The following is a 12,765-nucleotide window of genomic DNA, read 5'->3' on the forward strand; positions in this document are numbered from 1 at the left end:
CCAGTGTTAGCTATTTAATATTAGCTGGTCAATCTATTGGTATTGTCATGCCTGTTATATAAAATATTTTAAAAGTAAAGAAGAGACATATCAGTATTTGGTATCTATCTTAAAAATCTTGTATCAGTCAGACACATCTCTGGAAGTTAGAAATGTCAACTTGTGCTCAAAAAATGTTGTCGCTATTAGATAAAGGGAGGGTTAAAATTTGGTCATTTGAATTGTATGATTGTGGGATTTGCAAAAAAAAAAAGTCTGTGTTTAGAAGGAAAAAGTGATTTACATAAGAAAGTAGAGGGCACACAGCAACCTCCAGGACTGGAAAAATAACTGCAGATACGTGAATGGGTAAAGGCTGTAAACATCTTTATAGCTCACATTTTAATATTAATCATATTTTCCCAGTGACTTATTGACCTGGCTAATAATGCTGCATAAGTTACATCCAACCGAATGCTCATCTGCCGCAATATTATACATGATAAATTGCATAAAGTTTGTGCTTGCATAAATAAGTTGTAGGAAATGCGTTCTTACACTGTTGTAAAGCCTTTTACAGGAACTAATCTTGGTGCTAATGAGGCTCATTGTTATCAGCCGCAGGCCCAAAGTGTTCTTGCTACTAAAGCAGAGTGACTTCGGGTTGTTTGGCTATCCCGCGCATGAACCTTTGTTTCCTTTCTCCTTTATTTATTTATTTTTTGCTTTCTCTACACTAAATGTGAAAAGAGAAGTATGGCTCTCTTTTGTATGCTATTCTGATACCAATTATGTAAACTATTATAGAATTTAACCAGGCCAGCTCTTATCGGTTAATCCAGAAGTAATAGATTCTATTAAAAATGTATGAAGGGATTGGGGACGGATGATCTGTGTGTGTGTGTGTGTGCGTGTGTGTGTGTGTGTGTGCGTGTGTGTGTGTGTGCGTGTGTGCGTGAATTCAGCAGCTGCAGCAACACTGCTGTCTAATTCTGTCTCTATGTGAGGTTTGTCTGGTCTCCATTACTTAGACAGGTTCCTGCAGTGCCTCTGAAAGCCATACATAATATACAATTAATTATACAATAAGTGGATTGTTATTCATGGACCTTGTCATTTTTATTCAAAGTGAGACACTGCTTTTTCTCTTTTGTAATAACTAATTGCTCTTTGTTAGTCATTTATTGATTCTCATTTAACCTTCTTTTCTGGGTTTTTGTTCTCTCTCTTTGCCTTTTGCTTGCCTTTTGCTTGCCTGCAGTTTCTGAGTAGAAGGAAAGGTATTAGCATAGCACCCGTGCTAATCCACTGGCAGAGTGAAAAGGGTGCTCGTCTTTTTCATTATCATCTAATTATTTACAGAAGATCCTGAGAACTGCTAACGGTAGCTGAGATGGTTCGGTTAGGGAGGTGTGAGTGTAAATGTGGCAGCGTGAGTGTGTGCGTGGAGCCAGCGTGCATGGTGTATTTGTGCATTTGACATTAGTTGAGAAGGAGGCTCTTTGTGCAATTTGCCTCTATCTCAGCTCTGACCCTTAATGCTGTGCAAAGTCATAAAAGACTCCAGAAGGTCAGGCAGATGCTCTTGTCTGAGCCTGTGTATAATTTAGGGCTTTTTCCTCCGTTGATGGATGTTCTTGTGCAGCTGCTTTATACATCCAAACAGGTAAAGCAAGAACACAAGCCTTTTTATGTGTTTTATAATGCAGTAGCATTGTCTAGGTTATCATGCATACGAAACCTTATTATCTCAGGGAATGAATTTATAATCGGTGAATTGTCAGGATATAAATGGTGCTGCTTTGGTGTAGTCATCTCAAGAATAACAAGATGCCTGAATAATTCAGTTTGAATCATCTGCAAACTGTCTGTTAAATTAAACAACCATACTGAAGTTCACCTCACCTCATCATCTCCCAAAATGCCTTGTGCTGACAGACGTCACATTATAATATGAAGCATTTTACAGTATGACAGGGACAAAGGGGAAAGGCTTGAAAAACGACTTTGTCCGCCAACATATCCTTATCAGAGCACCATGGGGGACAATTAGATGGGCTGCAAAAACAAGGCCTTTATCTCCCTGTCAGGTCCTCAGTGGGCCACACGACATTGCTTATCACTTGCATGGATGTCGCCTGAGAGTCAGAAGACCTAAACGCTCGAGTAGCTTATATCTGAATGCATAAATACTGTAGATTATGGAGCAGACAGTCGCACATATTGCTTAATTCACACCTCATTTCTTTATATTTTTCTAGGAAAATGGGAAATACGTGCAGGAAAAAACAGCTTAAAAGTCAATATAATAGTATGTATGTAATAGTACGACCTCCTTTATTCTTCACACAGCCTGAACTCTCTTAGGCAAGCTTTCTTGTCATTTCTTTGAGGAATAGTTCTCCAGGCTTCTTGAAGCACATTCATATCTCTTGTTGGCTGTTGGCTGCCTTTTGTTGCGTTCAGTGTAAAGATGATTTCACACTGCTTTTTTCTATGCAGTGGCAGTGTTTGAGATCATTGTCATTGCTTAAAAATGAAGCTGCTGCCAATCAGATGCTTTCTAAATGGTACTGCATGTTGGAATTATATTTGAAAGTAATTTTCTTTGTTCATAATTCCATCAGTTTTGACACGAGCTCTGGCCGTGAGTGGCTGAATTGCAGCCTGAACCATGATAGAGCCTCCACCTTGTTTTGCAGAGGGCTGTAGATTTCTTCTGGCATCCCCAGTGTCAGTTTGAACTAAAAATTAAAAATTTGGACAGATCAGTCTATAAGATCTGATGTCACTGATTTTCACTCCACGTTTTGTGTAATTTGGCATACTTCAGCTGTTTCTCCCTGTTTCCCTTTAAGAATGGCTTCTTGACAGCCATCCTTCCACTGAGAACGTTTCTGATGAGGCTTTGGTGAACAGTAGCTGGATCAACTGTCGGGTCAGATGTATCTCTCAGGTCCTGTGTCAGGTCTTTGCAGGATCTTTTACCTATTTCTTAATGACTTTCAGATGCTGTTCATCTGCTGTAGATATGCAAAAATACTATTTATTTTATGTGTTATCATTTTTGTAGATTCAACTAACAGGCTGCTAATAAGAAAGCACCTAACAAAAGAGTTTAAAATTGGTTCTTTGCTAAGTTGCCTGTGAAGTGTAAAAACAACACTGGTTCATCCTTTGAGTTAAGTGCCTTTTTTTGTGCTCGAATAATTCAAAGGTCATTCTGAAGTGGCTTAATGAACAAGAAAGCAATGTTACTCTGCAGATGGTCAGAAGCAAAGACTAAAAAGCAGACAGTGTCCAAAGAACAAGTCCTAAAGACTTCTTAAATAAAAAATACCAGACTCGCTCATTGGAAGCAAAATACAAAGGAAGGATATATCATAAGAAAGTGCAAAGCATAAAAAAGATTCATCGAGCAAAACTGTGTCTGTATAAAAAGGATGAAATTGCTTGAGGGCTTGAGATAATATCATGCATTCTGACATTACTTTCATTTCTCTTCTATTTCGTGGATAATCAGACTATTTTTAAGATTTAAGTTTGTGCTCTCAGTGACTTTTTTTGTCAAGTCCTTGCTGCCCTCTCTTTGAAATATAGCGCCCTGCTTGATGCATTTTCTTCCAGCTGCAAATTATGGGAGTAATGGAAGGTATTCCAAATTCATGTCTCATTTTCTGCTTGTGAAGGGATTTCTCCAGACGTGCATTTTCTCTCTTGTGTTCCTTCTGCCTTTTCAGTATTTCCCTCTTGACAAATGTGTAGTAATGGAGGGGTTGTTGTGAAATTGCTATTATTTTCAAAATGGAATCCAGGCATACCGAGGCTTTTAGCTCTTCAGATGTGTGTGTTCAGATGAGGCAGGTTGCGCTGAGCAGTTTGAAGTGAGCTTGTCACCGAGGGACAGATGTTGGGTGGAGGAAGGGAGTGGGGGAATCTTTTTTTCTTTTTGGCACCTGAGTAACACAAGATCCACTCCGTCTTCTTCCTTTTGAGGCGAAGGTAATCATGTTTCTGCAGCCCATTGCTGAACATGCTGTTATGTGGTTGACTTGCTTTAGCTGCCCTCCAGACCCTGAGGCAGAAATCAAAACAAAAATCCAGAAGAACCTTAAAAGTAAAAAAAAAAAAGGGCAATCTGAAAGCTACATGCTGCAGGCTCGTAAGTAGCCATTTTGGGGACTACTGCACATCTAAGAAAAATACAGTGTTTCAATTTGTAATCACCAGATTGATTAACTAGTATACCAATAGTTCTGCGGCATTTTGAACTGACAGCAGTTGTCTGTCTTCGAGATGGGCTACCTGATGCAAATACAGCACGATAGCCTGAGGTTTCTTTTTTCTTAGTTTTGCAACGCTGGCATTCAGAGTTGCTGACTCTTTCAGATAATCAAACAGAATGTCAAATGCGATTATCGCTGAAATATTTCCTCAAAGCGCAGCTCGCTCTTTTTAGAGTGATTGCTTCAATCAGCACAGCTGTGGCTGTGGCTTTGGCGAGTCTTGTTCAGACACAGGCTCTCATTTCCTCTGACAGTACTTAACACTGCAAACAGCGCAGCCTATTTTAGGGAGCGAGCTGCTTTTGGCTTTTTCTGCTGATCAATACGGTCATAAATTTATAGAACAAGAAACCAAGGTCTCAGAGCCGGTTAGAAATTGAAACACGCGGCCCGAGGCTACAGGAGGGGTTGTAAATGATCTGTGATCACAACAGGCAGAAAGCAAGGTTGATAACGGGAAGGAGCCATCATAACAACTAAGCAGAGGAAGGAGATGGAGTCATCATTAAATTATATTACTTTCTTAAATTTACAGTCTCTGCATTTCATCGAGGGGCAGCTGAATTTTAATATGGTAAAAGGATCTGAGTGGTTGCAGAAATTTAGATCTGCGCTTTACAAAGAACACGCCTATTGGATTTTAATGTCCACGAGGAAGCTTTGCAGTTTGCTTCCATCAGCAGTGCCTGATGCTTTTAATTTGAAGTTAAAAAAATCACTGTGGATAATCGAAGGAATAATTAGCCCATCTATTTGATAGATGGGATGCCACAAAACTACACACAACTGTTCATCTTCCCTAGAGAAGGAAACCCAGTGATTACATTTAGCTCCGCAGGCACAAATAAGGCAGCCACCTGCTTTAAAAAATACATATATCTATTTTGAAGATTAGCTTGAATTTTGGAACAGATAGCTGTTGGTGGTCAGAGGCTAAATCTTTATGTTGAGCAGGTGTGATTTTTCAGTAACTACGGATATTTCTCAACATCTTCTGGGTGAATGTGATTTTAACCCTCTAGAGCAGTGGTTCTCAAACTTTTTCTGGTATGCCTTGCTTCAGATGTTGAAAAAAAGGGTCACATGCCGCACTTTTTATCAATCAGCAAAGAATCCAAGTAGAATTTTAGTTAAATAAAGATGTTTTGTTATTTGTCTTTACAATTTACCCCTGGACTTCAAGGCTCTGGCAGCAGTGGCTCTGTGCTCCACAGTTTGAGAACCAGTGCTCTAAAGCAGGGACGTCAAACTTATTTTACATCGCGGGCCACATAGAGCTACTTTGATCTTCTGTTGGCCCGACCGGTGAAACTCCCTCGTCTGTCGGTGTACAGAAATGTAACTAGACATTTAATCCCTGAGATATTTTAATATAAGAAAAATTAGTGCAATTTCAACAGCGCGTGTCAGTTCTTCTGCATGCTGGTGGAGTAAATGAAAGATATCTGTCAGCAACTCTTTAGTCTTAAATTGTATGTAATAAATGTGTAAAATTACAGAAATCTAATACTTATGAATGACCATTGGGAAGGTTTGTATTAGTAGGAAAAGCTGTAAAACTTATGAAAATATAGTTAAAAGTTAAAAATTGATGCCACCCTTCACATTTTCCAGAGTCATCCAATTGGCTGATTCAGTCTCCTGTAAAGTCTAAAGGGACTGTGAAGTTAACAGTGGTTATTCAAAGAAATATTGATGGTAGATGGTTATTTTAATGACATTCCTTCTGATCTTGACTGTACTTTGATGCCTTAATTAGCGGATGTTAGTATACCTGCTAAACATCCCCACATTAACATTTTCATTGTGGACAGAGGCGAGTTAGCGTTTAGTTAACTGTACAGTCTCTAAAACTTATGTCTGTGTGGTTTTGTCTATCAGGTGTTAAGTGTTAACCAAAGTGTAAAATCATGTGATTTCTTTTTGTTGTTGTCTTGTTCTAGCAGGTTTACCCAGGCTGTGCGCAGCCCTAGTGAACTATCATGCTGGCCTGTATCCAGAGACGGCAAAACTTCTCGTCGCAGCATTTGGCCTGCACACCCAAAAGCCTCGATGTTCCGCCGCCGCCATTGCTGCTGCCGGTACCACCGCTGCAGTCATGCACCCACAAAGGTGAGTCCTATCGAACACATTTAAGACATTTTGTCATAAAGTATCTGTTTTTCACGACACACTGGGAGTAAAAAAAAACAAAAAACGTCACGTTCTACTTGACCTTGTTGGCTCAAAGTGCTCGTAAAGATCACACGTGGTTGTTTTCAGCAGCGCTCGCTGAGATTCCAGGTACTGTGGAGCATTTTGAATTAAAGTAATGGGCTACTTGATGATAATGTCTGCTAATTGTAAAAGCTTGTAATCAGCGTGCTCATGCAGTGCAAATGCATGCAGGTCAGAGTGGACAAAGTGAAATTACAGAGTGACTCAAATCGCCCATACAGGGTTACTAATGATGCTCACACTGTGCAGAAGGTGCTTCGTGTGTGGGTGTTGTTTGACCTTCATTTTGAATGATTGCACGGCATGTGCTGTAAGGTTGAGTGTTGAATCTATGGGAGTGGAATTTATGATTAGATTTCTTTCAATTAACTGATTAAATGAGATGATTATTATTTTCTTTATGTAGTTTACTCTGCTTTCATGCTCTTTGTGTAGTTGTCCAACTCGCTTCCACTGGTTCATCCTACCTGCAAAGCCTACTTCTGCTCTGTTGTCTGTTTCTCATCACCCGCCCACTTTCTTAGATACACCTGTTCAACTGCAAATATCAAATCAGGTAATCGCATCGCAGCAACTTGGTCAAGATGACCTGCTGAAGTTCAAACCGAGCATCAGAATAGGTAGAAAGGTGATTTAAGTGACTTTTAATATATAGTTGTTGGTCTGATGTATTTCAGAAACTGCTGATCTGCTGGGATTTTCCCACACAGCCATCTCTGGGGTTTACAGAGGATGGTCCAGAAGAGGAAATTAAATGGTGTGCTGCAGTTTTCTGGGTGAAAATATATTTTGTTGATCTTAGAGGTTAGAAGAGAACAGCCAGGCTGCTTCGAGCTGACAGGAGGGTAACCATAAATAAAATAGCCAAGGTTTACAGAAGAGCATCTCTGAATGCACAACACATGAAAGTTTGAAGCAGATGGGCTACAGCAGCTAAACACCACTTCATGCACTTCTGTTGATTAAAAACAGGAAATTGAGGCTACAGAAACTGCACTGGTCTGATGAGTCTTGATTTTGCTGTGACATTCAGATGGTAAGGTCAGAGTCTAATGTAAATAACATGAAAGGATGGATGGCTTGTATCAGTGGTTCGGGCTGCTGGTGGTGCTGTAATGTTGTAGGCGGTAATTTCTTGGCACACTGATTGGAGTGAAGTTGCCCCCCCTCCCTGTTTGACACCACTTTTGTTTGATTTAAGGTGGGGGGGGGGACTTCACTCTGATTACCAACTGAGCATTGTTTAAGCATCACACCGTAGCTGAATATCGTTGCTGACCGTCAAACCCTTTATAACACAGTTTGCCCATTTTCTGATGGTTGCTTCCAGCAGGATAACCCATCAAATCATCTCAGACTGGTTTCTTGAACTGACACTAAGCTGACAGTCCTCAAATGGTCTCCGCAGTCACCAGATCCGAATCCAGTAGAGCACATTTGCATGTGGCTGAATGGGAGATTTGCGCCATGGACGTGCAGCCAGACACTTCTGCAGAAACTGTGTGATGCTGTCATGTCAATATGGACCAAAATCTCTGGGAATGTTTCCAGCACCTTCTTAAACCCATGCCTTGAAGAGTTAAGGCATTTCTGGGTCCAACACAGTACTAGCAAGTGTACCTAATTAAATGGCCAGTGAGTGTTTCCCAGTTGTCTCTTAGCTTATCTGACTGATTATGTTCCCGGTTTTCTTTGTTTGCATGATCTTGTGCACTCTCGTGCGTCTCGTTCTCATTTATTTCTGATAATTAGATTTCCTCAGGTTGACCTTCTATAGAGTCATGCTGTGAGTCTAATGAGGTCACCAAACTCCAGGCAGTTAAAAGTACCATAAAAAGTGAAACGAGACTAACAGCATGGGGGGGGGGGGGCAGCGGCATGTCAATTAAGTGCATTGTATACAGTTACAATACAAGCTCCAATCAGCCAAAATAAGTGAAATCTGTGGTGTCGCAGACTGCGCAGTTAATTATTATGTCTTCCTTATTTACTTGTAGCCAAGCAGTGTGTATCCAACCATATTCAAATTTGAAATGCTAAAAATTCATTCCCTCTTAAGCTCCATCTACTCATCCCTCATTTCCCCAGGTGAAATACCCCTTTGTCTTTTCTGTTATTAAATATTAATTGGGAATCAGTGGAGCGCTTGTCTGCTAAATGTTGGAACAGAAGGGCCTGGTTTGCCTCAGGCAGAAACAGGGATGCATTTTCTCATCCTGTTTACCTGCAGGGCCTCCACCCACCCCCCTCTACCCCCCTTCAGTTTTATGCACTGCACTGTGCGTGGTGCAGCACCCTCCAGCTGTGGCCTGACATTTCAAGCGCAGCCACAGGGAATAAACTACTGATGGGAGCTCAGTCTGTGTGGTCTGGGCTTCTTCCTTAAATGAGTCGTTGGATCAAGTTAAAAGGGGGCAGTATTAAGCCACTGCTGTGCTTTTGAAAGCCATTTTCATTTTTAGCCATCGATAAATGGAAGGTGCGGGGCCATTAGAGCTCCCGGCCACGCAAACCAACGCGAAAGATTTCTGAGAAACGACTGTTAGGAATTATGTGATGAGAGTAATTGAGAGCTGTGATGTTCGCTGTTATCTCAGCTTGAAAGCCGGGGCTGGAAATGCTTTTTTTCCCACGCTGCCGGCCTGCACTCGGCCCGCCTTTGAGAGGGGAAACTTTGCCCAAGCGGCATAGAAACAAATGAGGAATGACACTGGTGCAAGGAAGTATTTGGCCAGAGCCTCCTCGAGCACACATAACCAAGTGTTAAACCCTGAGGTTACTCTGTTCTTTGAGTACCTAGCCTTCATCCAGGGAGCACTGACGTGGAAAGAGCGAGGCTCGTGAAAATGAGGCGAATGAGTGTCTGAGTGTTTTTATTTTTGTGTTTACCAAAGAAGCCTGTGAATAGAGAGGTTAGTGTGAGTGAGATTTAAGAGCATACGGTGTCAGTGTTTTCCTGTGCCTCGCTGCGATGTGAAGCGCAGAGAATTAGCACTCAAATCTGAAGCTCTGTTGGGCATGGCGAGTGGCTTTAAACACTACAATAAAAGCTTTAGCCGCTACCGCTGTGAAGAAGAAGAAGCAAATCACAGGCAGCGTTTTCTCTTTCGCCATTGCAGTTGGAGTTAAAACGTCTCTGCACTGTTGTTAGTTTTTGAGACAGTGAATCAACTCTAACTACAGTAGAGGTGAGCCAGCTTTGAGTCCCCAAAGATTATCTGTAGGGAAAATGAATGGGGTGTCTTTTCTTGAACTGGGGGCACCTGAAATAACTCTGCCGGTGACTTTAGAACAACTTTAAAACTTTATTGTGAATCTTTTTAATGCCCTCTTTATTAATCACTCCAACTTTAAACTGAGTTCAGTCAGTGTGTGTAAAGCTGAGCCGTTATGCATTTCCTTATGTATGCTTTGATTATTCACAGTTTCAAAAAATAAAGTACACATAATCACTATGAACCTAAAGCTAAGACTTCAGGCTGCTCTAAATGCTTAATTTCAAATGTTTTTTTTTTCTATTCTTGTGTTGACTTGATGTCGACTCTGTACATATGTCTTTATATGCTCATCTCAAGCACAGCAAGAGCCTGAGATTGAAAAGTATAGGGTTCTATTTGCAAAAGCCAATAAGTAGGAAATGGGCTTTTAGAGAGGGGATCCTTAAAGAGATACAGTAGTGTGCAAAAGTCTTTAGCCTGTGAAGGTTCTCAGTCATCCAGGTCATCGTAGTCAAAGGAGCTTGCAAAGAAAAGCGTCTGGACTTCTTTAAGTTACTTGAAGACGTTTCACCTCTCATCCGAGAAGCTTCTTCAGTTCTAAGGTCAAATGGTGGAAAGTCCCAGATATAAACCTAGTGGGAGTGACCCCCCACAGAGGGACAAAAGGACCTCCTGAGGATCCTCTAATCCTCTAAATGAGAATCGGCTAAAAGTCTTTAGCCGATTCTCATTTCTTTATATTTTCCTGAAGTGGCGTTCAGCAATAGTTCTCCAGGCTTTCTGAAGGTCTTTTAAAATTTTTACTTTAGACATTGGCTGCTTTCTCAGTTGTTTTGAGTCCAGTATTTGTATCTGATCATTTTCAGTTTTTATATGCTGTTAAGCCACTTAACAGTTACCTATGAATCATTTAAGCATAAAAAGGAGCCTAAATCAAAGGAAAAACCAGTGTTGCGTGTACAAAAAAACCCCAGCTTGGCAAAGAACCAGTTTTAAATTGTATCTTAAGGCACTTTGCTACTAAAAGCATGTCAGGATAGGGGGGAAAAAGCAGTGTAGGATCATCTTGACAGAGAACAGAACAAAAGGAAACTAACATCCAAAGATAAGCTTTGATTGTCCTTCAACTGAGCCCGGAGAACTATTCCCGAAGACGGCTTAAAGAAATGACAAGAAAGCCGAATAAGAGAGTTCAGGCTGTGCCGAAGAATAAAGGTGGTCATTCCGAGTATTACTGACCGTCAAGCATGTTTGAATGTATTTCAATAAACTGTTGCACTTATTTCACATTTCCCTTGAAAAATTACACTTTTATGAAATATAAAGACATGAGGGATGAATCACGACTTCTGTACAGTACTATATTGCTGATATTATTACTGCTTATACACAGAAGATGAATGGAGCTACAAGACAAATGAGTTTTCTTGAACTTTGAATCACGCAGCTACTCTGAGTCACAATAAAAGCATGGCGTAGGTCTGCTTTATAATAAAATTGGAAGCTGGGAATTAACTGAAATAATCAATCACACCAGGATATAATTGGGTTCTAATCATGTAAATAATGTAAAATAAAATACCAAAAAGATAAATAAAAGCCATAAAGTTATCTTCCGTTTGCTCTAACAGGCAGATAGTCGATTGCAGAGGCTCGTCTTAAACAGATGAATGAAGGCAGGAGCAATTAATTACATGGTTCTAATGACTGGACTTACTGGGCCAAGTGAGTGCACGGAGGAGGTTGTCATGGTAACAGAGGGATGGCTTTTAAAAGCGTTCTTGAATTTCTGAGCTTCGTCCCTAGTTATTAAGGTATTTTAAATATCAGGATTATTGGTGTGGTAAACAAGTATTTATGCCTGCTGAGAAGCGCTGTTCTGTAATTAACTGCCAGTTCTCAGTGCCATGTTCCTGCTGAGGATTTGACACTCGTAAACATGTTATCACACAAAAGTGTTCAAGATAAGTCTTTAGCCTAACATCAAAGGCCTGTGGGGGGTTTTTTGTTTAGTTTTTTTGGTCTGGCAGTTCTGCCAACATGTATGGATAATAACAATGAAATGGAATTTTTTTTATTTATTTTAGTTTTATCTCATTTGGGAATCGTATCTAGCAACCATTGTAATTGTTTCCTTATGTTCCTCCCTCTGGGCATGAAATGGTTGGAAGCCGTGGTTTTGGAAACTCAATGAGCCTGTCCAACTCCTGTTTCAGCCCTGCCTCTGGGGCTTGTTTTGCCCATAAATTAGTGATTAACTCAAAGTGCTCCAAAACAATGAGGTCCCTGCTCTAATCTGGGGGAAATGGCTTCAAGTGTGACCACGGGAAAAAGATTAGCCTGTTTTAAAGTGGCAGAAAGCGTCGAGTGGGATTGCGTGTGGGTGGAAAAAGGTTATGAAAGACCCATACGTATGTATACATCGACATAACACTGTATGATTAAAAATGGTTTATCCCTCCAGATTATTTTTATGCTAATATTAATGAAATCTCTGTCCTGAAGCTACACACACACACACACACCCGCACAATCAGGCGTAGTGGTGATTGAGCGTTTATGATTGCCCCTCACCCTGAGCTCTTTCTTTCCAAGCATGTCCCCTGCGTGGAAGCAGGAAATCAGGATTAGTTGTTTCCTGTGAAAGTGTGCCAGTTTCAGTGGGTGCCATAACAGCACCCATTGAAACTGGCGTGTTAAATGTGCCGAACCCCTTTCAAAAGAAAAGAAAACGCCAAATCCCGACCGGAGGAGCCACTAAATGTATCATCATGGTTTTTAGCAGCACCGCACATCACAGTCCAGCGTGCCTCACATAAACAAGCTCGATTCAATCAGTCCCGTCTAAAAAGCAAGCGGTGGAAATGCTAAAAGGTCAAAGCTTGTTTAAGCACTGCGTGATGGCTTTGGTCAAGACTGCTTGCAGAAAAGTGGCTGATGGTATTTTCTGAGCTGCTTCTACTTCTGCTGCTGCTCGCTGTCAGGGCTGAGGAGAGAAACAGCGTGCTGTCTGCAGGTTCAGGGTGATTAAGTGCTTAAGGTCAGACTGCTAATTATCTCTCTGC

The 12,765-nt window shown here is 40.9% G+C and overlaps 1 protein-coding gene across 3 annotated transcripts in view; it reads left to right on the top strand.

The window, feature by feature from the left end:
* Positions 1-12,765, top strand: part of LOC113025743 (protein FAM222A-like) — a 32,360-nt gene that overhangs the window by 13,331 nt on the left and 6,264 nt on the right. For 2 of the 3 annotated variants that reach the window (XM_080304290.1, XM_026173859.2), the window contains exon 2: positions 6,212-6,377. In XM_080304290.1, the coding sequence (XP_080160416.1) occupies positions 6,248-6,377 (130 nt within the window). In that variant the 5' untranslated portion in view covers positions 6,212-6,247. Of the gene's footprint in view, positions 1-6,208; positions 6,378-12,765 lie in introns of all 3 variants that reach the window. The other variant, XM_026173857.2, reaches the window with a different exon arrangement.

Source organism: Astatotilapia calliptera, chromosome 7 (genome assembly GCF_964374335.1).
Source record: "Astatotilapia calliptera chromosome 7, fAstCal68.1, whole genome shotgun sequence".
NCBI classification, from domain to species: domain Eukaryota; kingdom Metazoa; phylum Chordata; class Actinopteri; order Cichliformes; family Cichlidae; genus Astatotilapia; species Astatotilapia calliptera.